This window comes from Trichoderma evansii (assembly GCF_050947405.1).
Source record: "Trichoderma evansii strain SZMC 28006 chromosome Unknown GGI43scaffold_8, whole genome shotgun sequence".
Classification (NCBI taxonomy): Eukaryota; Fungi; Ascomycota; class Sordariomycetes; order Hypocreales; family Hypocreaceae; genus Trichoderma; species Trichoderma evansii.
This window is the reverse complement of record NW_028145198.1, coordinates 363,316-386,168: the sequence shown is the minus strand read 5'-3', so window position 1 is coordinate 386,168 and position 22,853 is coordinate 363,316. Positions and strand designations below refer to the sequence as shown.

Below are 22,853 nucleotides of genomic sequence, written 5' to 3'. Positions count from 1 at the left end.
TTGGGCAATCTTAACTATTAATAACCTATTCAACTGTTAAAGGGCCGAGGGCTGTGCTACCATAGTCAAGTTAAAGTCGTGAGAATAGGTATAACCATAAGTCTGGAAGGCGTAAATGTGCCCAAATGCAGTCAAGTGTGGTTGAATCCAGGTTGTTTAACCAATAAAAAGCTTATCCGAATCTAACTAGTATCTGACCACATTTTGTTTATCCGTGGACCCCAGTCGGATATCTACAAAATATCTCAAAATACGTGTATAGGACTTGGCTAACCAATGATGCTCTATTGCTATCTATTAATAATTGAGTCAATATGGGTCGTTGCTAGGGTTGAGATTTCATAAAGCTATTCAACAGCAATCTTTCCCCAGTTTTGTTTCCCCCCTCCCATATATTATTACTGATCGTCAGCCTTACACGAGAACCACGTTTCGTACTATATCCTCTTCTGCCCCTCGGCTACCGCTGTTTCTTCTCAGAATTTTTTTTAGTCTCCTCTCTTCCTATTAGAGCTTTTGGATCAACATCTCTATGGCTCTGTATAGGCGCCTATCTCCGACCGGTGCCGACGGTCTAGACACCGATGCTGACAGCGACAACCAGAACAACCATCAACAAGGACCCCAGACGACGCGGCGTCTTCTGACCTCCGCGGAAGTTCCGGATTGGTATGGCCACAACAGCTTTATCCGCACCGGCTATCGCCCTATTACCGGCTCTGTTAAGTTATGCTTTGAGAGTCTGGGATATATCCACAATGAAACAGCCAACATCTATACTCATCTAGTTCCTGCGGTAGTTGCTGTCATAGGCAACTATGGTCTCAATGTATACTTCAGCTCTCACTACCCTAATGCGTCTTGGATAGATCAGTTAGTGTTTCACATATACTTATCGGCGGCTATTATGTGTTTTGGAATCTCGTCCATGTATCACATGCTGTTGTGTCATTCTGAGACATATGCGAGCCTATGGGCACGGTTCGATTATGCTACTATTGTAGTTCAGATCTTGGGGTCGTTTATTTCCGGCATCTATATAGGGTTTTACTGCGAGCCTTACTTACAAAAACTCTACTGGGCAATGGTATGATGCGCTTTGCCCGTGCTGAGATAGTTGTTGACGCTAATTATCACGCCATCAGATCGGTTCACTTGGACTACTCACTGGCATCGTGGTTGTGAGCCCCAGATTTCAGAGTCCTAAGTGGCAGACGTTACGGGTCTGTAGTTTTGTTGGTACTGGCCTTTCTGCTTTTGCGCCCATCATACATGCCGCTACCATCTTTCCATATGCCCAGCTTGATAAGCAAGCTGGTCTCCGCTACTATTATCTCGAAGGTGTTGCAATGTTGACAGGAGTATTCTTTTATGTTGTGAGTGCCTTTAATTTCTAAACGTCAGATGATATTTGCTGCTAAGTACATGTATCACTAGTCTCACTTCCCAGAGTCTCGAAAGCCTGAGAAATACGATATTTGGGGCGCCTCTCATCAAATCTTCCACAGTTTCGTGGTGCTCGGAGCCGTAATACATTTCTATGGCATTTTGAATGCGTTTGATTGGAACTATAATAATCCGCGATGTGCCTTGTAGCTTGCGGTAGGTAGCAGCTCGCGTATTCTGCAGAAATATATCCTTGACCAGACCACGGCTGATGTTTGAAGAAATGGTGCCAGCTAAGACGCCAGCAGTTATGAGAGAAAGGGATGATCAAATCATAAATTAAAAGAAGTCATCTATCGCCAAACTTTTTAAGATTCAAACTGAAGAATCGGTGGCTTAAGGAAATAATAAGATAAGTCTTTGGAAGCACTGATGTGGGACAAGATGTGGCTAACGTCTCAAAATAGAGGTGCGATGTATTAAACAGAAATAAAACTTTACAAGAATAAATGTAACCTCACGAACCCTGATGACAATATCCACCATTAATTCCAGCCTCAATATTGTTCTGTTCTCTTCAGGTGTTTCCGCCACTGTTGGTAGAATTTTGGGCAGCACAGCTGCTTAGCACGTCTTCTAGGTCAAATTGAATGGTCGAATTGATAGCGACATGTCCAGTCGATGGAGTATCAAGAATAAGAGGCGTCCATGGAGCCTCTTTATCAGATTCTGCTAACCATTGTTGCATCTGGTAGCTGGTAGGGTCTCGTGAGGCTGCTTCTTTTGTGGCTAATATGTGATTTAGCATTAATATATCTTTTCGAGATGGAGCTAATTACAGTTACTATCTCTTTCCTTGGTATTTGAAGTTCCAGTCATTGTCGGGCACTGGATATTTTCCGTATTGGGCTATTGGTGAAGCAATAAAGAGCTATCGTAGGTAAAACGGATAAGGAATCTCTTGGGGGGGCGTTTATAGTGATAAACAGTTACATATAGAAGGGCGTTCCTGTTCTGGCAGCAGAAAAGCGAGAAGCAGATCTCTTATAGTCCGAGTGTGTGTCAGCTGTATGCCCCGATACACGTGTTCGGCTTCAAGCGCCGTATTCTTAACATCATGTCCATGTCGATTGATGAGCAGGGCCAATTACGTGATTGGACCATTTGAGCCAACGAAGTAATATATGTTATGCATGGACATCGTATTGCAATTACCCCCTAGCAGCGCAATAATTGGGTCCTAACCTTTGACGTGAAGATACTCGCATGTATATGCTCAGGGCTTACCTGACTAGAACTTTGTAATTCATCCCCCCCGCAGTCAATTCCCTGGACTTACAATATATAAGCCCAGACCTATGATATATGCTATATAAACAGATACCTTGGGTGTTTAGTTAAAACGAGTAGTTATGTTGTCTTATTGAATTACGTGTCGTCCATGACATGAAAATATTCGATGGTTTGACAGTCATTATGATCACGATGGCATTCATCTATTACAAGCACCTCCATTCGTACCTTTCAGCCTCCTTCATCTTCGCCTCAGCTTTCTTTCTAGGGTCAAGAGGGTAGTGCATGCACGCGCCTTGCAGGGATATTTTGCCACACTTCTAAAGCCAGGTAGGAAAAATTTCACGAAGAGTCCACGACGCAAAGCTCCAGAAGCAAGTCTCTCCTCCCTTTCTGCGTATGGCTCCATTGTCATAGAGAAACCAGCAGGGCCGCTGGGTGCGCGAACTGCCTAAAAGTCCCCTGTACATGCATATACCCCTGGAGCACTGATACTGTATAGGCCGCCTGGTGGCGGGGGCGCCTTTAAGTTACTACATGGATGTAAATATCTCCGCGGTTCTTTTGTCTTACCTCATCCACGCTTGCGCCAACAGCACTGGCGAAAGGCAACCGCATTAGCGTACCCGCAGTCGCACCAGCCAAACAGGAACTGATATATCATCTCACACTCCTTCACCCGATCATCAAACGGTCCAGAGGTGGCCCTGAAAGGAATGGCCCGGATCTCTCCCCCTGTTTAGGCAGTACCGCCACATAATAAGATCATCTCGGCATCTCTGGGTTCTTATGCAGCTTCGTTGGTTCCAGGGATTTTCCACTGCAGCTTCCAGTAGGTATACCTGGTATGTGTAAGGTACATGTAGGTAGCTATATTAGTAAGGCTATAATTACATGGATATTAGCTAAAAATAACACCACTCGGCCGGAAGCGGACTTTTTATACTGCAAGATCTTTTCATTTTGAGATCTGTGCAGCCTGTCAAAGAGTGCCTATAGACTAACTGAAATCCAGCCCCCTCTTATATGAATGTACATGTACATTCGTATACTCTGATTTATGCTCATGCAAGGGACTACTTGCCCAAGCTCTTTGCGACTGACTGCCACTCAAACGGAAGACCGTGACCTCATCCCTGATACCGAAAACTCAACCAAAGCTAATGCCGCAGTACTATTTACATCCTCTGCAAATGCTCTACTAATATATACGCTCAGTATCTTTATGATTTGTTTCGGTAAAAGATGCGCCGTTTTGGTCAAATACTTTAGGTACAGTTGAATGGAATTACACTGCGGCTAATAATCACTTGCATCTCCAGTGTCTGCAACGTCAAATGGCTTCGCTGGCCCGGGCACGGCCCATCAGGTCCAGTCGGGCGATGGTTGGCAAGCTGGTCCAAGCTACCGGAGTACTACCTACCCATATTATACCTAGTAGGTATAATATGGGGTTTGCGACTCGGCACACGTACCCAGCGCCATGAATAGCCCCGGTACCTGGGCTCCGGTGATGCTCCGGTGTTGCGAAGTGGAGCCCCAAGTACTAGGGCGGTGCCCAGGACACTCCTCAGGCCAGCAACCTCAGCTTGCTCTTGTGTTGGTGTACATGTACCTACTGTATGTGTACGTGCCTGCAGCATCTGGCACTTCTGTATTCCCTCTCTACAGGGGACCCCTCTTAGCAATTGGCATATGACCGTTGTTAACATATACATATGTATTCCAAGTCACCGCTCTTCCTGCTGTGCGCCTCGCTCTTCCTACCTCTCTGTTTGCGCACTTGTTGCTTTTCAAGCTCTCTCGACTCTCTTCCTTTATTTTAGTACAGATCCATTAGCCAAAGTCTCCAATCGCCGCCTCAGTGCTGGTCGTTCGGCTGAACTGCAATCATCGCCCAACCAGAGTTTACTCGTAATATGGAGATGCGGCCTGGTGCATATCATTGTGCATACAGATACTTTACTGTAGTATCGTCAACGGGAATGCGCTGCTCTTGTGCCGTGGCCGCTTTTTGAATCCGCGCTAATAGTGCATTGGGGCATCACTTGCCTCTGGCCCTGCAGCACACATGAAACGCAGCAAAGAAACGAATTCAAGGTTCCCATACACCCCTCCGAACATAGCGGGAGATCTAGGCCTAGCTCATACTGTCACAGATATCGATACCCCACTGGGTAGCCAACGAGCAGAAAGTACATGTACGATCCCGCTGTAATGAACAAACCACCTGGCGGTACGGGCCTTCGCATTGCTCCGTTGCTGAGTGGTTGTTGCGCATAATCCGGTCTTGCGGGCAAGGATACCTATGCTATTGGGATTTGCCACTACCTACCTACCTAGGTAGTGGCAAATCCCAATAGCAAAGCGTGGCTACCATGTACATGTACCGCAGACATAGTATTTTTGGCCTTTTATGGCCTTGAGCTTCTGGGAGGGATAGGGGGTCTTCTTTTTCTGCTCTCCTCATCTATAGGTAGGGATGGGTTAGATAAGAACTTGGAGATATGTATATATATATCTGAGTATCCTGTGCTCCGATGAAAGATGAATGAAAAGAAAGGTGAGATGCACCGCCGTTTCATTGGCTGACATCAATAATGGTAAGCTTCCATCGTCATTGGCGTTTGACTAATTATTGGTGCCGTGGTTATGCTGATAATCTCGATCTTCAACCGCGTTATATAGATTACTCCTGTGGAAGAGTCCGAAGCCGAATACTTCTTGGATGTTTTATTAGCGGATAAAAACAGGCCGTATGGATCTAAAGTAGAAAAGCTAGACGTCGCATTGACAGACAAGGCCAGGAATGGCGAAGAGGTTGAAGAATCCAAACTACGGAACAATATGTGTGGGTAGCCATCTCATTCACTGAACGACTACATCTCTCCCATTGTCAATGGAGTTTTTTTATTTGTTTAACCCAAGTGCTACTAGTTCTCAATTTTGACGATTCACCTACTTTTGAATCTTGTCTTGGGGATGGGACACCCTCGCCTGGGACAGAAGCTCTGCAGCCGGAAACACCCACAGCGTCGGGTTCCGCGTCGCCATTAATATTCGAACAATCCGCCCCTGGTTCACGCGAGGAACAAATCAGCGATGCAGTGGATTATACCGGCCCATTGTTATACCTGCGCCACTGCCCAAGCTGTAATATGGATTTTAAGCTTGAGAAGGACCTTCGACGACATTTTAAAACCGCCTGGGCCCATCGATTGTCATCTTTTCAGTGTTGCTGCAAGCTATTATTTGGCCGCAAGGAGAATTTTCGCAATCATATCAAGCGGGGAAAGCCCTGCGATACTATCGTACCCTTTCTCTGCTCGTGTAGGTGGCGAGTAGATAGCGGCAGCCCAGATTCGATTAGCTTGATACTGGAACATATTGGGCCTTGTGGACAGCGAAAACGAGGCCGACCAAAGAAAAGTTACCCGTTATAAAGCTCGGCAAATATGTACGATTACAAGGAGCGGCTGGCATGATTCAAACTGGCGATAAATTAGCCTACTTTTTAAAACTAGGTAGCTCAATGTTGGAGCTTCCTGGCCCAAGACTATGGTTATTGTATAGAAAGGGGGCAATTGTATATTAGATTGAGATGGAGAGCGAAAATTGGTACAAATGAAAGGCAAGTTGACTGCAGATTGGCTGCTTGATCCGGAGGTGATAAGATAGTCTCGGCGGTGTACAGTTTGGCCTCTGGTTCAACTCTCAGCCGCTATTGAGGTGATTCACCAGAAATTAAAGGAGAAGCAATTCGTATTTTGTATTAATGTGGAGAGAACTGGGATGAATGAACCCCAGAACCAATCAGATAAAAAAGCCTTTGGTTTCTGTTGGCCTTGTTACCTATCTGAAAAAAAAAACGAAGCCAAAAAGACTCTCAAAACTCCCATACTAAATTGGCCGGCTTATATCACTTACATATGTGCATTGTTGGCTCCACTCGGGGTTCCGGGGGGCGGGCGGCTCTTGGAGGTTGCGGCAAGCCTGTGGATGGTCTGTGCACTGCTACGAAGTATATTGGTCTTGAAATCATGTTGACGTGACGGCTGCAGTGAGGTACCTTCCTGTGTAATGTTCGAGCTCCAGAGTGCGAAGCCCTGGCCCTTGAAGGATCAAACCCTGGGAGAATGAAGAGCGGAAAAAGTACCTAACCCCTTGGCTGTTTTCTCGTACAGTGTGTATTACTGTGTGCCGACCCTCCCCAACCCTTCCATGCTTTCAGCCTTTCGATGTCTCTTTGCTATATGTACTCGGATTTCGTCCATCTTGTCAAATGCCATTCCTTGTATACGTTTAGAGATAATTTATGGTCATTGTTTATTATGCAAGAAAATATTTTAGATTATTTAAACCAAGCACATCCATATTTGCCTGTACTTTCTGGGTTTCAGCAATGCAGATTCAACATGATGCTATACTAGAGCCAGGTTGAACTGCATGGATAAGGTATGTTAATAGTGCGCAAGCGAGAATACGCACTGAGTGGCAGACTCTGGCCTGTCTTTTTCCATAGCAGCAGGCCTGGGCATTTTAGTGCGGATCGACATTACTCCGCTGTTCACAGTAAAAAGATGGGAAGAAAAAAGGCAAACACATCTCACCTAAAAACGGCGTACATGTGCTCGGCTTCTTTTTTTCGGGAGCGCTGCAGGGGCTGCTCGTCCTATTCGTAACCCTGTGCTCCGTCCTCTTCCTGTCTACAGTGCCTTGGCCTTGACCAGCAGAGCCGCTTTTCAGGTCCACCTGCTCTCTATCACGCACTCATTCTTTGCATCTCGTCTGACCCCTGTGCATAGCCTGGGCTCTCTCCATCCCCTGCCTGGCCCATCTGAGCCATTGCACAAGCCCTGCAGCCCGATCTAGTGATAGGGTCCCAGGCTGGTCCTGGTCTGGTCCTGGTCTGGCCTCGACGTAGTGGCCCGTTGCCACCGACTCCATGCTCTGCTTCATCGGCTCCTCTCATCCCCCCAGTTGGACTCATGAATCCGGGCTGATGCTCTGCTTCATTGGCACCTCGTGAATCTACTAGATTATGAGTAACAAGTGCCTGGCTTTCGCTACGAAAATATTCCCAGTAGTTTTTTGGTTACTTGGGATGATTTCTGTTGCAAAACAAGAGGGTTTAACCCTTATGCGCACAAGCTGGTCCATTACCTGTGTGTACACAGGCATGTATTGATAGAGAACGAGCTCAAGGGCCATCAGCTGCGGCCCATCAGCCCTTTGCTGGCCTATCAGCGGTTGCCAGCCTCGATTTGGGCCGTGCAGCCCCAGCTTCAGCAATCATGGCTATGCTCTGCTATGCTTTATTGAGATACGCATGAAAGTTTTATCCAAATTACATGCGTGTCCTACTAGATCTGCTCATTTATTGCATACTGCCCATCTATTGCACACTGAGGATGCTATAAAGAGCGAATGTAGAAAAGTGCAGGACAGCCTGTTGTAGGAAGATTGGCAAACCATCCCTTCCGCTACGAGCTTACACTTATTTATGCACCATGAATCAACATTTCATAATTCTTTTTGTTTTGTTTTGTTTTGTTTTGTTATTTTACTATTTTATTATTTTCTATTGAAAAAAATGACATTCTGGCAGTGAAGTCAAGATATATGAGATGTCACATATCCAGCTTAACCTTAACTTAGCTGGTACGCATAACCTCAGCACTCACACTAGTTCTGAGCGACAGCAATTCCAGCCCAATTGATGTGAAAATCGAATGAGATGGTTTGCAAGTTCCACGGGGTATTAGAACATTGAGCAGTTTCGGCAAACAGAGGTAAGACGGATGGCAAACATAACGGAACAAGGGCGGAGTTGCAGGAAGGGTAGGATGTTTTAGATACATGTACCTAGCTTTTGCACCGAACCAGTAGGAACTTTTTTGTATAGCCTGTCACTCGTTTATAATGATCTTTCATAGCTTTCTAGCTGGCTGGGCTTACCTTTACTATATCTACTGAGGTGATTTTGCAATTTTTGCGGCTCAAGGTTGTTGATCTGCCCCTTGAAGTACTTTGTTGGCGCCTGCAGGATTTTTTTCTTTTTTCTTTCCCTGGCGTAAGGTTGACAGTAGTGGCTGTATTTCTCTTCATTTTACCTTTCAGTGTTTGTCATGACTTGCGCCGGCAAAGATACAGGTGGTGGAATAGGCGTAAGTCTAAGAGGCTGCTTGGGGACACTCTGGATCCCACGAAGGCAGTGTCCGTTATCATTCGAGTCTAAACAATCGCCTGGATCTCCATTAGGACAACTTTAGCCCCTTATATTGGCCGGATTCGCCAACACATATGGCGAAATTCCTGTTAAGGCGACTTCAGCGTCTTGCATTAGCCGAACTAGCCAAGGCAACCGTGACCTGCAGCTTCTTCAGGTCGCATAATACGTATAGGTCTTGTAAGCCCGTATTCCATATCAAGTAGAAGTGCGAAAATGCTGATTTTGGTAATTGATGGTATTATACTTTTATTTCTGGATCCCACGAAGACAGTGTCTATCGCCATTCAAGCCTAGCCGGCCTCCTGAATTCCATTAGGACGACTTTAGCTCCTTGTATTGGCCGGGCCCTGTGGGAAATAATCGCCTAGACGCCATTACTAACCCGCAGGCTGTTGCAGTCGCACGCTTTTGGCATGCTCGTAAGCCTGTACGCGGTACCATTGAGGGCGCGACTTCTAATACGACAGTTACCTAGTAGTGTCCTCAGTAAGGTTTTAGAGTTACATGCATTCTATTGGCATGATTTTATTGTGAAGCCCAAGAATTCAAAGCTGATAAGTATAAGTTGGACCACTACATGTATATATTGGTAGAGAGCTATGTGCATATAGGTGGTGTCTAAATTTCATGTATGCCTGTATAGTGTCATCTATCGCCCTCATCAGACTTTGTAGTATGGCAAATTATTTATGCCCTCTATCTGTAAACTTTATCTAAAAGTTAAATTAAAGAATTGCTGGCTTAAGAAAGTATTAAAATAAAGCTTCAAAACAAGGGCGTGAGACAAGATATGGCTACATGTAACTTCTTTAAAAAGAGGTCTCGATACATAGTAATAAAACCTTAAAAGAACAGTTGCAGCTTCACTAAGCCCAATGATATATATTCACCGCTGGTTCCAGCCCTAGTATTCTCCTCCCTGGGTGTTAGCTTTACCCTGGGCAGAGCTTTGGGTAGCACAGTTTTTCGATATATCTCTTCGGCTATCTTTAGTCGCAGGGTTGGCAGAGGGAAGTCGAGCAGAAGAAGCAACGTGACTAAGAGGCGTCCATGGATCCTCTTTATTAGACTGGGATATCCATTGGTGCATTCGAGGACTGACTGGGGCCTGGACAAGCCCTTTCTTTTTGGCTTATGTAAGTTAGCATAGATATATTTAGCATGAACATATCTTCCAGGAATCGTTACTTACACGCATTGCGTGTCTCTTTTGTGTCCGAATGCCCAGTCATTTCTGAGTTCCAAAAGCTCCATGTATAGAGCTGGTCAAAGAAGCGAAAGGGATGCCTTGAAGAATGATCTTAATGAAAGATGCTTATCGAGAAAAGAGAAAGGGAGTTCAAAATGCTGGGGCTTGGACAACCACAGAATGAAGAGCGAGTCTCGAGCAGCTAAAGGCACGCCGAAACCGCAGCTTTAATATATGTCGCAGTAGCCGCTGCTATGGTCATTTCTCACCTCTCGGGCCCATTGACATTTTCGGTGTCATGCGCATATGATCAAACAATAATGCCAAGGGCCCTTTTCTCAATTGGATGGCTGAAGCACAAAGGGCGCAGCGTGCGTAAGTGCTGGACCGGATGCATAGCCAACGGATAGCTGAATTACCCCTTCTTCTAAGCGAACGGAAAACGCCCGGCGGAAGCAGACTTGGGCAACATTTTTATCATAGCCCAAAAATTGACAGATTGGGCGAGGAGGTTGTAAAGGAAATCTTTGAGAACACGGAGCCCACCACCGCTGTGTGGCTTCGACGAGTTTCTATCGCTGTAGCATGCAATGAATTCGCTGATCTCTTGTAGGGGCTTGACTGGGTAACGTGTTCTTCCAAATGCTTTAGCTGGCCATGTGATCTTCCTCTCGGTCTACTGCGGTATACAGTGGTATCGTACCATATCCTGCAGAATACAGGGCGGAGGATCACGACCCCCTTAGCCTGTGCTATAAATCAACCTCATTTAAGAGAGACCAGTAAAGCAGTACAAGAACGTAAGAGGGTAATATTACCATTAAGCAACTATTGGCCTAAAGTGGACGAGCATGGAGAGTTTGATAGCTCTTATTTTCATACTCGAGGGCTCCTCTTAACTTGAAATATTCTGCATATCGGTGGCAAGGGGGCTGCTCGCTGCAGAGTGGTGGCCTTCACGGTGTGTGCTTTTGACACCTGTCTCAGTTCTCGACCCCCATCGAAGCGAGCCACTTGGAGTGCTTGGAAAGTAGAAGGCGGAAGCACATCCGTCGCGTGTTGTTCGAAGGGTGTGGAGCGGTAGGGTGTATGGATGTGAACTTCGCCAATCAGACGACAAAGGCCCGCCCTTTGTTGGTACCAATTCCACTGCACATGTGCGTTCCTATTACCTGTCAGGACCAAAAAAAATGAAAGGAAAGGGAGAAAGAAGAAGAAATCATATTCCAGCTTGACCATTAATTCAGTGACACTGCAGTAGCGCAAGCAGGGAAGCTATTGGTTTGTTAAATTGCTATCCATGATCCAATGAACGGCCAGAGAACGCCGAGACTCGCTCCACAATAGCTGGGCTGGGCTGGCATCCGAGCCAGCGCGGAACGAACGCGGAAGAAATCTCCAACAGGGTACTAGGTGAGTCGCTACGTTCGTGGCCAGTCTCACCACCTTCAGCCGAAGAACTGGTCCAGGTCCAGTCCATCCAGGGGAAAGCCTGCTTTTCTCGGGTTTCTTCCCAACCAATGGCTGCTGAGGCCTGGCTGCCGTTCATCCTGCTGGCAATATGACTGCTGGATACGATGAGACGATGAGACGATGCAAGACTGGGGAACCCAGATGGTAGACAGGGTTGTTGCGATACAGGGTTGTTAGCGAACGTGCCTGGCCCGGTACACGAGATCATGGCGGGCAGCGCTAAACGTTAAAACACGACGCTGTGCTACACAGCTGTTGTATAAGAATTTATAAATAACCACAGAAACACAACAAATATGCGTACAATACAATGACGCTGCTTAATTATTTGAAATAGTGTTTACATTTCGATTCAATTGCGTATTTTGCCATTGCTGCTCTTCTATTTGCCCTCGCCGGTTACTGTGTGACGCTAAAGACTAGGACGCCCAGGCCGAGGATGCCTATCTTTCCTCCCCTGGCGGGCCGCCCCATGCTACCAACTAGTATCCAATATGATAAAGCGAAAAAAAGAAAAAAAAGCAAAGAAAAACGACAAATATTTTCTACTCATTAGCCCCTTACTTATATAAATCAGCCCCAGCTAGTATAATCTAGGAAACGGGCTAATTTAATATCTGCATGATGGCGGCAAGATGTGACATGTCCTTTTTATAGGTGTCGTAGCGGTTTTCTGCCTACGAGAACTGAACAGCTAAACTTATATGCGTATAGTGCACGCCTGAGGATCTCCTAGTAGTATTACAGGGATAATGCCGAAGTGCAGCTTACATTATTCATGGAGCTCATCGGCCTGCATGGAGCTCATCGGCTGCTCGACCTGCAGACCTGCATGAAGCTGTGTTGTGCTCGGCGTGCTCCCCGTGCTTTTACCTTATGTACTTTACCTTACCGTTTAAATATTTACTGGCACTACATCACCTGATAGGCACATCAGGTAAGATCAATACGTGTGCCTACCTGGTCCTCTGCGTTTGGTATAGACGGCGTTTTGGGTGGACTAGGAGCTCAAAAGTATGGGCAGCTCGAAGTAAATCTCCTTCATCGCCGTGTTGTCAGAGTGAGACGCACACACAATCCTAGAAATGGACCAGGCTCTCTCACGGCAACGCACCAATCACCTAACGTCTTGCCACGAAGGCATTAGTTTCTTTTTTTCCTGCTGCAAGGCCTAGACCTAGAAGGATGAAAAGCTCACCCCTGAAAGCTCTCCCTTCGCGTGGTACGAAGCGTCTGATTATTTTTGCACTGTGCTACCAGTAAATCTGCTAGCAATTAGTATTGGTAGAGCAGTCCTTTGTAAGAGGAGACTTTGTTTGAATTCCCATACAGTGTGTGGTCTACTATGTATGGTTGCACAGGCCGTACCACTCTCGTCACCAAACCTCTCGGTGTTTTTGTAGCCACTCGTTTTTGAGGCCGCTTATCGGCTTCTGAGCAGTTTGTACTGAGCTTTGCCGCGTAACTGGGCCTCAGCCGGCACTTGGGCGTATGTCTGTCCCAAGCAGCTCGTCTATGTGTGGAAATGGCTGAGCCAAAGATACCTCGGTATATATGTACATATACATATATATATTTATAAGTGCCTTTTAACCTGAGAAATATTAGGAGTGAAAAGGAGTAAGATGCACTTTCATTCGGGTTAAAGCTACTTTGAGTCTCAAGACCTCTGTACTGCTGATACTTGACGGATATTGAAAATGGTAGGTCCTCTACCGCTACTAATGCTTGACTAACTATTGGTATTACGACGTGGATGCTAACAATCTTGATGCTCGATCTCTTTATGTAGGTTATTCATAGCGAAAATTCTGAGGCTGGATGTCAGCTAAATGTTTTACTGGAAGAAGGGGTTGGGTCTAGTGAAGAGGCTCATGGATCTGAATACGCATATGTGTGGGACACCGCATGGGAAAATGAATTCAATTGTGACGAGGAAATTGAAGGATCCCAAATAGGGAGCAATTTACGTGAGTAGCCATCTCTTTCTCTGAAACATGAAATATTCTGTTTTGCTAATGACAATGTGATTTAATCCTAGTGTCGCCGACTCTCGTATTTTGCGATCTGCCTGCTCTCGAATCTCGTCTCGAAGAGAAACCCCCATCGCATGTTATGGACGCTTGGCTATCGAATATTCCTACAAATTCGCAGAACCTTATTTCCGCACCGTCGATTGTACATGACCAATATGCCTCTAGTTCGCGCACAGAACAAATCTCTGACACAGGCCAACTTGTGGACAACGCCAATTCGTCCCACTACCAACGCCGGCGTTACCACTGCCCAGAGTGTGACGTGGATTTCGGCCTTAAGAAAGACCTTCAGCGGCATTTTGAGACCACGAAGGCACATCGATCGTCGGCTATTCAATGTCATTGCAAGCAATTATTCAGCCGCAAAGACAAATTTTACGAACACGTGCGTAAACGGCCCTGCGACCCCGTTGTACCTTTTTTCTGCTCGTGTGGGTATCGAATAGAAAGCAGCAGCCCAGATTCAGTCGGCTTGATACTGGAGCATGTTAAGCTCTGCGGACAGCGCAAGCGAGGCCGACCGAAGAAGTAAGACGCTCTTCATCATACGACTACATCAGATATATGAGGATTGTAAGGAGAAACTAGCACTCCGTTGGTATTGTCAAGATAAACGTTTAAGATATACCTGTACCCATATACTGCAGTGTTCTTCGTGGGTTAACACGCCATCTTTTGTTCAGGCTCGCGACAAAGCCAACGAAAAGGGGACGGCGTTGTGCGCAAGAAAAGTATATGTTATGGATGCTCTCTGATACTAGTTACTATTAGGCACCTCTTCAGGTATTGTAAACCTGGTATGAGGTAAATCTATAGCAAGTTATAAGAGTTCAGCGAGGGAAAGATTTATAGAAATGCCCTCCATACATGTATCCACATTTAAAAGGCCACCCCTTACAATTGTAAGGGGTGCATTTATAATTTTTTTTCTGCCGGTAGAAACGGCGTGTTTTCGAATGCAGGTATACAAGGTGTGTGCTTATGAAGTATTTTATTAGTAAAAGGTGGAGCCGTTTAATTCTATGGAGTGTACCTCCGTAACTATAAAGTATTCTGCCAGCGGTGCAGAGACTTATGACTTATGTGAATTGGATAGCTATTACCCCCGGAAGCTTCTTTAGGAAGTATAAAATAATAATTGGCAAATAACGATATGTGAAATTGATATGAGCTAAGTCAAGGACGATCAGCTGGATCGATCAATGTCGGTTATCTATTAGACAAATTTACACTTGATTCATCGTGTGGAAGTAAGCCACTGCTACGCACACCTCATCTATAGATTGCTTCACCAACCGCGCTTCTGTAGATTGCAATGGAGGTGTCCTGAGACTAATTGACGGAATAGCAGCCCATATTGGCTATCGTCGACAATTTGAAGAGAACGCCTAGATTGAAGATTGGCTCAAGTATTTGGAGATTATATTGAAGAAGGATTTACCCTATAGCACTTCCAGAGAATGGTGAGTGGCGAAATCATGGATTTGGAGCATATGCGGACCGCTTTTAATGGAATTCAACCAGAGGAACAGCGAGTGCTGGGTATGGGATTTGAGGAATCGAGCCTCACTACTGCTATTGTTAGTGGTGCGGAAGAGGGATTGAGACACGGAAACTAAATTATGTGGCACTCGAGGTTGGAGAATTGCATGATACGTACGAAGATAATTTCCATCTCCTTGTAGCTCAAGGTGATGAAAGATCAAGTGATGAAGTAGTCAAAGGATGGGTATCTGAGAAGAAGCAAGCCCAACGAATGAAAATGAAGCACTTGTTTACGCGTATCACTTTCGCTGTACACTCAGCAGATCGATGCTGCTTCACGTACGGGTACTTCGTTCTTGCCACAGCTCTTCTCTCTTGTAAATACGCACACACATTACACATATTTTAGCTTTGGTTTACACTATAAAGTATCCAATTTATAGCTTTACTTCAAAATTATCCTAAATTATCCTGCATTCTACCGAGACAGTTGAAGTTCATTTTGGAGCAACATTTAACGAATTACATAACAAACATCAGGTTGGTATCTACGACGATACGTTAGACTGGTTCGGATATTTATTGTCATAAAATGAACATACCTAGAGGATGGCTGCAAGACAGCTGTGGCTTTTGTGTATACTTGGTTTCAAGAATCTCTCGGACACTGTTGAGCAGCTCGACATAGCTCTGTCTGGGATTGGCCTTTAGGGCGGAAATGAAAGCCCATGACATGGCACCAGTGGCTTCGGTTCCAACAAAGGCATCGGCACTGTAAAGTTAAGTCAGCGTTTTTATGTCACAATAGTACAAATTGCAATAGGTATAGAGCATAGTACGTACGATGTCTGGTCATCTTTGCTGCCCGACCACATAACGACATCTGCTGATGATGTCCGCGTAGCCACAGTCTTCTTGTAAGCCTCATCTCCGCCAAAGGCCTGCTTGGCGAAACCCATGATGCTGCTGGTGACACCGGCAATGTCACCTGAAGCATACGAGGATATGGCGCCCAACAGACCTTGGCCGGCTTCCTTAACCAAGTTGGGCTCTTTGAGAACACCCTTGGTAGAGTACACATAAGGTAGATCCATGACGGTTGCCGAGTGACATGAATCGAAAATGGCTGTAAGACGAACTCCTGGTTGCAAGGGCTTAACAACACGGAAGTGAATCTCATCATCGACAATATGTCCAGCTTGCTGAAAGTCGACAGGGTATATGACTTCATCGAAGCCGTCGTCCTCGTCGCCGTCTAGATCTTCAGTTTGGCCACCGTGACCTAGGAACGAAAAAAAAGTCAGTATACTAACTAATATCATCGAGGAATTTGCTTACCAGAATAGTGAAGGAATAGAGAGTCATTGGGCTGCGCGTCTCTGACAAGCCAGCCCATAGCGTCTAGGATATTTGCCTTTGTTGGCCGCATTCTGGGCTCGGAATGATCGTCGGTTAGGATAACCATATCCTCGCGCTTATAGTTGTACCTTTCGATCAGGAAGGTCGACACATTGTGAACATCGTTGATGCATCCCTTCAGCTGGGCCTTGCTGCCGAAGTAATTGATTCCAATGAGCAGTGCCTTTCGCTTTCCCGTACAGTTCGAATATTGAAACGTATAGCCAGACGGCGCACCATTGCCAAACGATTGGGCCCCGGAAGGTGGCGGCGCTCCAGCTCTTGCGTTCGCCGCGGTCGGGGGATGGAGAGGATTGCCGTGAGGATCGAAGCCTGGAGGCGGGTGATGCGATCCGGGATATTGGTTGATGTGGCCGCCATTGTATCCGCCCTGCGGCGGTCCGTACCCTCCATGCTGAGGTGGAGGCTGTTGGTAGTTGCCGTAACCACCGTGTTGAGGAGGAGGAGCGCCATAACCGCTGGGAGCAGGCGAGCCGTATCCTTGCTGGGGAGGAGGTGCGTTATATCCTCCATAGCCGCCCTGAGGAGCGCCGTATCCTTGCTGGGGAGGAGCAGAGTGGTAGCCTCCCTGCCCACCACCATAGCCGCCGCCGCCGCCGCCGCTATAGCTTGGTTGTTGAGGGTAGTTGTTGTGTTGTTCGTAGCCACCACCGCCGCCGTGATGGCCCGCGCCGTGGTAGCCTTGGCCAGGGTATCCGGACATGGCTAATGTTTATCGATCGACCGATCGGAGGAGCAGATGGTAGAAGGAGAGGACAATAGAACCGATGAGAAGAGACGAAGCAACAGCAATGCTGCTGGAGACGCTTTTATTGGAGCGAGACGGTTGAGCAAGCTGGAGGAGCTGGAGATGGCTGTATTATGAGTATGGCCTCCTCCCTACGTGTAACTAACTAATATCGGCTTCGTGTGTAATCTTGGAGGCAGTGCCAGCCGCTTCTACCAATAACACAAGAGCATACCATATTCCGGCTTGGCGGGGCCCGTAGCTGTCCCTTTTGGCGCTGAGACTCCAAACTTGTAGCGTTTATTCCCACCATGGCTGAGACGTTTTCCTACCTAGTACTAGCTGTAGACATTGTGATCAGTTCTGTGGCTGTGCCTGTATAATCTATCATCACATCGCATGCGCAGAACGGCACGCGGGCCTCCAGCGCCTTGTAGGGCGCATTTCCGCTTGGCTGCAGCTCGCTGTCGTCCAAAGTCTTAAATAGTTTCCTCTTTCGTCTGATCAAACTGCATGTTGGTTGCGCTGTTTTACGTATATAGACATTAAAGCATGGACTCCCGTCTTGTAGCCGCCAGACGTGTAAGTGTAGGTGCCCCTCATTTTGCACATCCCAGCTCTCGTGCCCCTCCATCAGCAGAGTGCCTGGCCTAGGTACAGAAAAGATGAAACGAGCCAAACAACTATGTTCGGCTCCGAAACTCCACACGCAGAGTCTCATCCGTTCTCTAAAGCCAAGTCTCCTCCTAGTACCACATACACATGCTATAAACCAATCAACAAAGCTCATTCACCTTGATTCCTTGCCAAGATCTCGGCGGCCCCTCTAGGGGTACAAAGGGCGTCCTCACTCTGACCAACCAGCCAGAAAATGGCGCGTTCGGTACGGCCCGTGTGACTGCTCAAGTAGCGAAACAGGTCACATACCTTTGTTTCTAGAATGTTGTTGTACTTGAACAAGCGACGAGGTTGAACCTACAAAATAGGTACTTGTAGATACTATCGTTGGCCCGGAAGAGATGCCGGGCCCCATTCACTGAACCGTCGCCTGCGTCTCGTGCCGCCCAGTACAATCATTTAACAGTGCAGGCTTAGCCGCCCCAGTAAACCATTCTCTGAACTTCACACTTTCGCATTTTGCTTGCTCTCCGCTAGCAACGGCGTCTTTGTCTGCTCTTTTGTCTTTCTACCTGCGCTATACCAACCTCTGTTTCTATATAAATGTGCACTCAGACCGCGTATCAGTAGCCATTTTTGCGCCATTTCATTTCAACTTCCGCAATGTCGTATGTTGACAGCCTCTCAGGCCAATTCGGCGAACTCGGAATTGGAGGTGGCCGGCCGGGCTCTCAGCCCTACCAGTCTCACCCTCCCGGTAAGGGCTTCATTGAATACACGCCCGCTTTCATAGAATGTAGAGCTGACTCCAGAATTAGTCCCGGACCAGCATGGAGGATATGGCTACCATGCCCCTAGCGATTATAGACCTCCTTCTGGGCCTCCTCCCAGTCATGGACAATATGACGCTCCTCCTGGACCTCCTCCTAGTCATGGACAATATGGTGCTCCTTCTGGACCTCCTCCTGGACGTTATGACTCTCCTCCTGGACCTCCTCCAGGGCATTATGACGCTCCCTCTGGGCCGCCTCCTGGGCATTATGATGCTCCCTCTGGGCCGCCTCCTGGGCATTATGATGCTCCTTCTGGGCCGCCTCCTGGGCATTATGATGCTCCTCCCGGGCCTCCTCCTACGCATCACGATCCTCCCCGGCCTTCCTCTGACAAGCGATCTCTTCCTCAGGGATGGGCTTCTCATTTCGACGAGAATTCCCAGCGATGGTCTTATAATAATTCGGAGACAGGAACGACCCAATTGGAGTTTCCTCTTTTTGACCCCCCTTTCCGCCCTCCATCTCATCAACCTCCTCTTCCCTCAGGGTGGACTCCTCACTTTGACTACAGATACCAGAAATGGTTTTACATCAACCGAGAGGCTGAAATAGTCCAGTGGGAAGCTCCTGGACACGATAATGTTCAAACTCAGTCAGAACCATTTCCGAGTCGTGATACACGCGGTAGCGGCTCTTCGCCGCACCCCCCTGCAGCTGCTTATGGACAAATATCAGGAAGCTATTCAGCTCCTCCAGGCCCCCCTCACTCAGCCCCTTACGGTGGCTCTCCAGCGCCTCCAGCAGGCTATGGGGCGCCTTCAGGATCAGGGCAGTATAGCAGCTATGGTGGCGAAAATCAAGGCAGAGAGGAGAAGAAAAGCTCCTCTGGGAAATCCGTATTGCTCGGCGCAGCTGGTGGCGTGGCCGCTGGATTAGTGGGGGGTGCTCTTTTGCATCATGCTCTAGAAGATGATAGTGATGAAGAGAGGGAGCGTCAGCATTACGTCCCACCCCCACCTGTAATTGTTGACGAAGAATATCGCAACGATTACAGTTACAACGATGATCTACCCACGAGAGACGCAGAGGGAGACTACGTGTCTGAGAGTGATCGGGAATCGGTCGAAGAGGCGCGAGAGAGATATGAAGAGGCTCGTCGTCGCGTTGAAGATTCCAGCAGCCCCAGTAGCAGCGATTATGAAGAGCTAGAAGAGGCCAGGGAAGAATACGAGGAGGAGTACGAAGAAACGTATGACGACTAGATATGGACAAACACTGAGCTAGTGAAGGGGTAGGCTCACAGTTGTAAGCAGCTACCTGGGCGGATTTGACACGCCAAATGCAAATTTATGAGAAATTTTATGTCTTAGATATTTAGTTATTTAGCTATTGAGCACTATGCTTTCATTAAAAATTATCAGTGTCCTATCTCTATAATGTGTATGTTATTCATGGTAATAATCACGCCATGGATACAAACTCCCTTCTATATTCAATAAATCTATAATGGCGTGTTTAGTTGAAATGTTTTTCCTTTTACCCAGCTGCAATGCGTCTAAAAATATTCGTCGTAGATCTTTATGCTGATATCACTTTTGAAGCTCTCATAACATATTATCTTTTCTTTCACTGCGCTTTCGCAAACCGACTCTTTGATCGAATCCAGGGACCGAACCTATAAAACGCATACGGCACCGTCGTAAACACCAGTGAGATGAGTCCCAGCATGGTCAAAGCCCAGTGGATGCCAAGGTTCTTATACATCGGGATAGATATCTCAATCATTCCTCCCGAAGCAGCATAGCGCACCAGCGTAATCATTGTCAATGCGCTCGCTGCATATAATTCGTACGTATCGATAAGATACATGTATGTCGACACAAAAACAGAAAATATGCCGAATCCGAAAAGTACAGAGGCTAAAATGGGCGACCAAATGCTTATGTGGGGATATGCTGTCCATCCCATCCAGAAGAAAGAGATGGGGATGGCCGGAGCGCCGATAAGGGCATACCAAAGGAAAAATTCCGGTGGAATGCGAGCAGTTCCATCGGGTTTCTCAATTTGGAGCTTGGTGATTTCTTTCTTCGCCCATCTGTAGAGGAGAGGAGTGAGAAATACGGAGGCCAGTATCAGCCCAATTCCAATGCCCAAAAAGAGTAGGCCAGTGATGCCGTCAGAGAGGTTGTACGTCTTCTGGAAAACAAATGTGTAACCATCAAGGAAGCCAAACAGCATCAGATATACAACAGTTAAATAACCAGTCCACAACATAATTGTGGGTTCCTGGATAGTCATAATAAACGGTCGCTTCACTGCCGTCAACATGCGGGCGCTGAAGGACACATGCTGGATTTCGGCAGCACAGACGTAGCGCTTATCACCAGTTAGTCGGCGGAGGTGACTCGCTTTCCACTGCAACAGGACTGGTTCATAGGTTTCGGGCTGGAAGAGAAGCAGTGATGCGAGAAGGGCTCCGGATGCGATGATGGTAACCCATTCCACCCAGCGCCATGATACGTCTAACGACTGAGAGATCCAGCCGCCAACGATAGGCCCTGCAACTGGTCCCATGAGCCCAGCAGCTATGAAAATTGTCAAAACGATGTTTTTTATCATGGTATTTCGAGGGCTTGTTCAACTCACTTGCAAATATCGGAAACGCAATCAGTCGGTTCATAGGATCCCACATATCACTCATAGATCCGCCAACCGTAGACAGCGGTGACTCTCCAAAGAATCCGGCAAAGAAGCGACACACTAGTTGTGCTCCTAATGATTTCGACAATCCAGCTCCCATAAGAAAGAGCATGTATATGGCCAAAGAGCCAAAGTAGACGGGGTTCCGGCCGACCGTTTCCGACATTGGACCAGCAATGAGAGCGCCAAATCCAAAGCCAACGAGAAACTGTTTCAAAAGTGAAATGTTAGATAAATGAAATAGATTAAAGTAGAATTTTGTAGCAAAAACTTACCAAGCCTGTTGCAAGTGCTTCAGCAACTTCGCTGACTCCAAAATCCTTCGCCGCTCTGGTGATAACCGCAGAGTCTATGGATGCCGCCATACCAACTACAAACGCAATGATGCCCACATTTAGAGTGCAGAATATCCGTTTGGTAAGAGACCAATTGCGTGGGCTTAGCGGATCGTTTGGTCCTTCAAAGCCTACGACGAACACTTTGGTGTCATTCGCATCCAGATGTTCCTGTTTAGCAATTCCCGTAAGCGCTGCGGCGAGATTTGTGCCTATCCTGCTAATCGACCGCTCAATTGGCTCGAGTTGTGATGCGTTGTCTTCGACATCAGATGAGTCCGACGAAGACGCTTCTACATCGACATCGGCAGGTTGCACATCTGTTGTTGGTGGAGGGGCATGGCGTGCTTCTCGAATTCGAGTTCGTTGCAATTGAGCTTCTAGGCGTTTGCCTAATGAGCTGTACTGGCGGTAGGACTGCATGGCAGTTGTTTTAACTGACCACCACCAACTAATAGAGTATAGAAGAGGGTCGTATGGAAACGCTTTTAGAGCTTTTACTAGGCTCGCTATTTGACTGCGTTACTGTCTACATCGAGCAATCCAGAGAGCTTCAAAGATATACCATATGTTATATACTACTACATACATCCTTCTAAATAAATTTGCGGACCGAAAAAACGGACTTCAGTCGCCGTTGATATGGAATCAGACCCCACGACATCATACTTCGGATACGATTAGTAAGTAGCTCGCTTTAGAATGTAGCCCTGTCACAACATGCAAGATAGGCGGCCGAACCCGGACGGTTCTCGGGCGGCCCAAGTTGCTTTTTTTTTTAAACGTTGCAAGTGCTCGCCTGGTTGTTTAGCTTTGAAATGACTGTCCGGCAGTCAACAGCCGAAACACTAGGCTTGGATTGGCAATGGGCAACGAGCCGGCAAGTTTGAGCGCTCTCCAAATATGGAGTAGTATCCGCTGCCGGTGGCCCCGTAGACCTTCCGAAAGGCTCTTCTATGATACTACGCCGTATGTGGGCAACAGTCCCCTTGTGAGACAAAGACCCATAAGGCAAGTCCGATTCACGGCATCTGAGATGATTCTCTGTTAAACATATAACCGATATCAGCTTGATTGAACGTTATTCCGTACATTTCCTTACATCTCCGTCATATTACAGATGTAAATCGATCAACTAAACTCTGGAAATCTGCAGAAGTTCAGTCGTTTGATTCAGGCATACATAG

The 22,853-nt window shown here is 46.9% G+C and overlaps 8 protein-coding genes across 8 annotated transcripts; 4 read left to right on the top strand and 4 right to left on the bottom strand.

Moving 5' to 3' along the window:
* Positions 1 to 247: 247 nt before the first annotated feature.
* On the top strand, positions 248 to 1,753 carry GGI43DRAFT_358509 (hemolysin III family protein). Its single transcript, XM_083202352.1, has 3 exons — positions 248 to 1,087; positions 1,146 to 1,376; positions 1,438 to 1,753. The coding sequence occupies exons 1-3, from the start codon at positions 533 to 535 to the stop codon at positions 1,594 to 1,596; spliced, it is 945 nt and encodes a 314-aa protein (XP_083061203.1). The 5' UTR covers positions 248 to 532; the 3' UTR covers positions 1,597 to 1,753.
* Positions 1,586 to 2,585, bottom strand: GGI43DRAFT_403204 (uncharacterized protein). Its single transcript, XM_083205773.1, has 2 exons — positions 1,860 to 2,585; positions 1,586 to 1,804 (listed from the first exon to the last, which is right to left on the bottom strand). Exon 1 carries the CDS (start codon positions 2,192 to 2,194, stop codon positions 1,964 to 1,966), a length of 231 nt encoding a protein of 76 aa, XP_083061202.1. The 5' UTR covers positions 2,195 to 2,585; the 3' UTR covers positions 1,586 to 1,804; positions 1,860 to 1,963.
* Positions 2,586 to 5,003: 2,418 nt separating this feature from the next.
* Positions 5,004 to 6,517, top strand: GGI43DRAFT_403200 (uncharacterized protein). The gene is made up of 3 exons (XM_083205772.1): positions 5,004 to 5,282; positions 5,368 to 5,530; positions 5,617 to 6,517. Exons 1-3 carry the CDS (start codon positions 5,280 to 5,282, stop codon positions 6,120 to 6,122), a joined length of 672 nt encoding a protein of 223 aa, XP_083061201.1. The 5' UTR covers positions 5,004 to 5,279; the 3' UTR covers positions 6,123 to 6,517.
* Positions 6,518 to 9,721: 3,204 nt separating this feature from the next.
* GGI43DRAFT_358416 (uncharacterized protein) lies at positions 9,722 to 10,088 on the bottom strand. The gene has a single exon (XM_083202351.1). The coding sequence runs from the start codon at positions 9,999 to 10,001 to the stop codon at positions 9,816 to 9,818; it is 186 nt and encodes a 61-aa protein (XP_083061200.1). The 5' UTR covers positions 10,002 to 10,088; the 3' UTR covers positions 9,722 to 9,815.
* Positions 10,089 to 13,204: 3,116 nt separating this feature from the next.
* On the top strand, positions 13,205 to 14,411 carry GGI43DRAFT_403194 (uncharacterized protein). Its single transcript, XM_083205771.1, has 3 exons — positions 13,205 to 13,276; positions 13,366 to 13,543; positions 13,615 to 14,411. Exons 1-3 carry the CDS (start codon positions 13,274 to 13,276, stop codon positions 14,139 to 14,141), a joined length of 708 nt encoding a protein of 235 aa, XP_083061199.1. The 5' UTR covers positions 13,205 to 13,273; the 3' UTR covers positions 14,142 to 14,411.
* A 1,098-nt stretch (positions 14,412 to 15,509) lies between these two features.
* GGI43DRAFT_403193 (caspase family protein) lies at positions 15,510 to 17,375 on the bottom strand. The gene is made up of 4 exons (XM_083205770.1): positions 16,433 to 17,375; positions 15,938 to 16,376; positions 15,697 to 15,866; positions 15,510 to 15,642 (listed from the first exon to the last, which is right to left on the bottom strand). The coding sequence occupies exons 1-4, from the start codon at positions 17,214 to 17,216 to the stop codon at positions 15,617 to 15,619; spliced, it is 1,419 nt and encodes a 472-aa protein (XP_083061198.1). The 5' UTR covers positions 17,217 to 17,375; the 3' UTR covers positions 15,510 to 15,616.
* Positions 17,376 to 18,521: 1,146 nt separating this feature from the next.
* GGI43DRAFT_383126 (uncharacterized protein) lies at positions 18,522 to 19,893 on the top strand (the record flags this gene model as incomplete). The annotated part of the gene is made up of 2 exons (XM_083203338.1): positions 18,522 to 18,615; positions 18,677 to 19,893. The coding sequence occupies 2 exons, from the start codon at positions 18,522 to 18,524 to the stop codon at positions 19,891 to 19,893; spliced, it is 1,311 nt and encodes a 436-aa protein (XP_083061197.1).
* Positions 19,894 to 20,257: 364 nt separating this feature from the next.
* GGI43DRAFT_433645 (major facilitator superfamily domain-containing protein) lies at positions 20,258 to 22,089 on the bottom strand (the record flags this gene model as incomplete). Its single annotated transcript, XM_083209782.1, has 3 exons — positions 20,258 to 21,216; positions 21,278 to 21,539; positions 21,607 to 22,089. The coding sequence occupies 3 exons, from the start codon at positions 22,087 to 22,089 to the stop codon at positions 20,258 to 20,260; spliced, it is 1,704 nt and encodes a 567-aa protein (XP_083061196.1).
* Between the last annotated feature and the right edge of the window lie 764 nt (positions 22,090 to 22,853).

Coding starts and splice junctions, on each gene's coding strand:
- GGI43DRAFT_403193 (XM_083205770.1), bottom strand. CDS start 17,216: ATGTCCGGATACCCTGGCCAAGGCTACCACGGCGCGGGCCATCACGGC. Junction 16,377..16,432: donor TCTATTCCTTCACTATTCTG/GTAAGCAAATTC, acceptor TTTCGTTCCTAG/GTCACGGTGGCCAAACTGAA. Junction 15,643..15,696: donor GTCTTGCAGCCATCCTCTAG/GTATGTTCATTT, acceptor GTATCGTCGTAG/ATACCAACCTGATGTTTGTT.
- GGI43DRAFT_358509 (XM_083202352.1), top strand. CDS start 533: ATGGCTCTGTATAGGCGCCTATCTCCGACCGGTGCCGACGGTCTAGAC. Junction 1,088..1,145: donor AAAAACTCTACTGGGCAATG/GTATGATGCGCT, acceptor TCACGCCATCAG/ATCGGTTCACTTGGACTACT. Junction 1,377..1,437: donor CAGGAGTATTCTTTTATGTT/GTGAGTGCCTTT, acceptor ATGTATCACTAG/TCTCACTTCCCAGAGTCTCG.
- GGI43DRAFT_403204 (XM_083205773.1), bottom strand. CDS start 2,194: ATGCTAAATCACATATTAGCCACAAAAGAAGCAGCCTCACGAGACCCT.
- GGI43DRAFT_403194 (XM_083205771.1), top strand. Junction 13,544..13,614: donor CCAAATAGGGAGCAATTTAC/GTGAGTAGCCAT, acceptor ATTTAATCCTAG/TGTCGCCGACTCTCGTATTT.
- GGI43DRAFT_358416 (XM_083202351.1), bottom strand. CDS start 10,001: ATGCACCAATGGATATCCCAGTCTAATAAAGAGGATCCATGGACGCCT.
- GGI43DRAFT_403200 (XM_083205772.1), top strand. Junction 5,531..5,616: donor CAAACTACGGAACAATATGT/GTGGGTAGCCAT, acceptor AAGTGCTACTAG/TTCTCAATTTTGACGATTCA.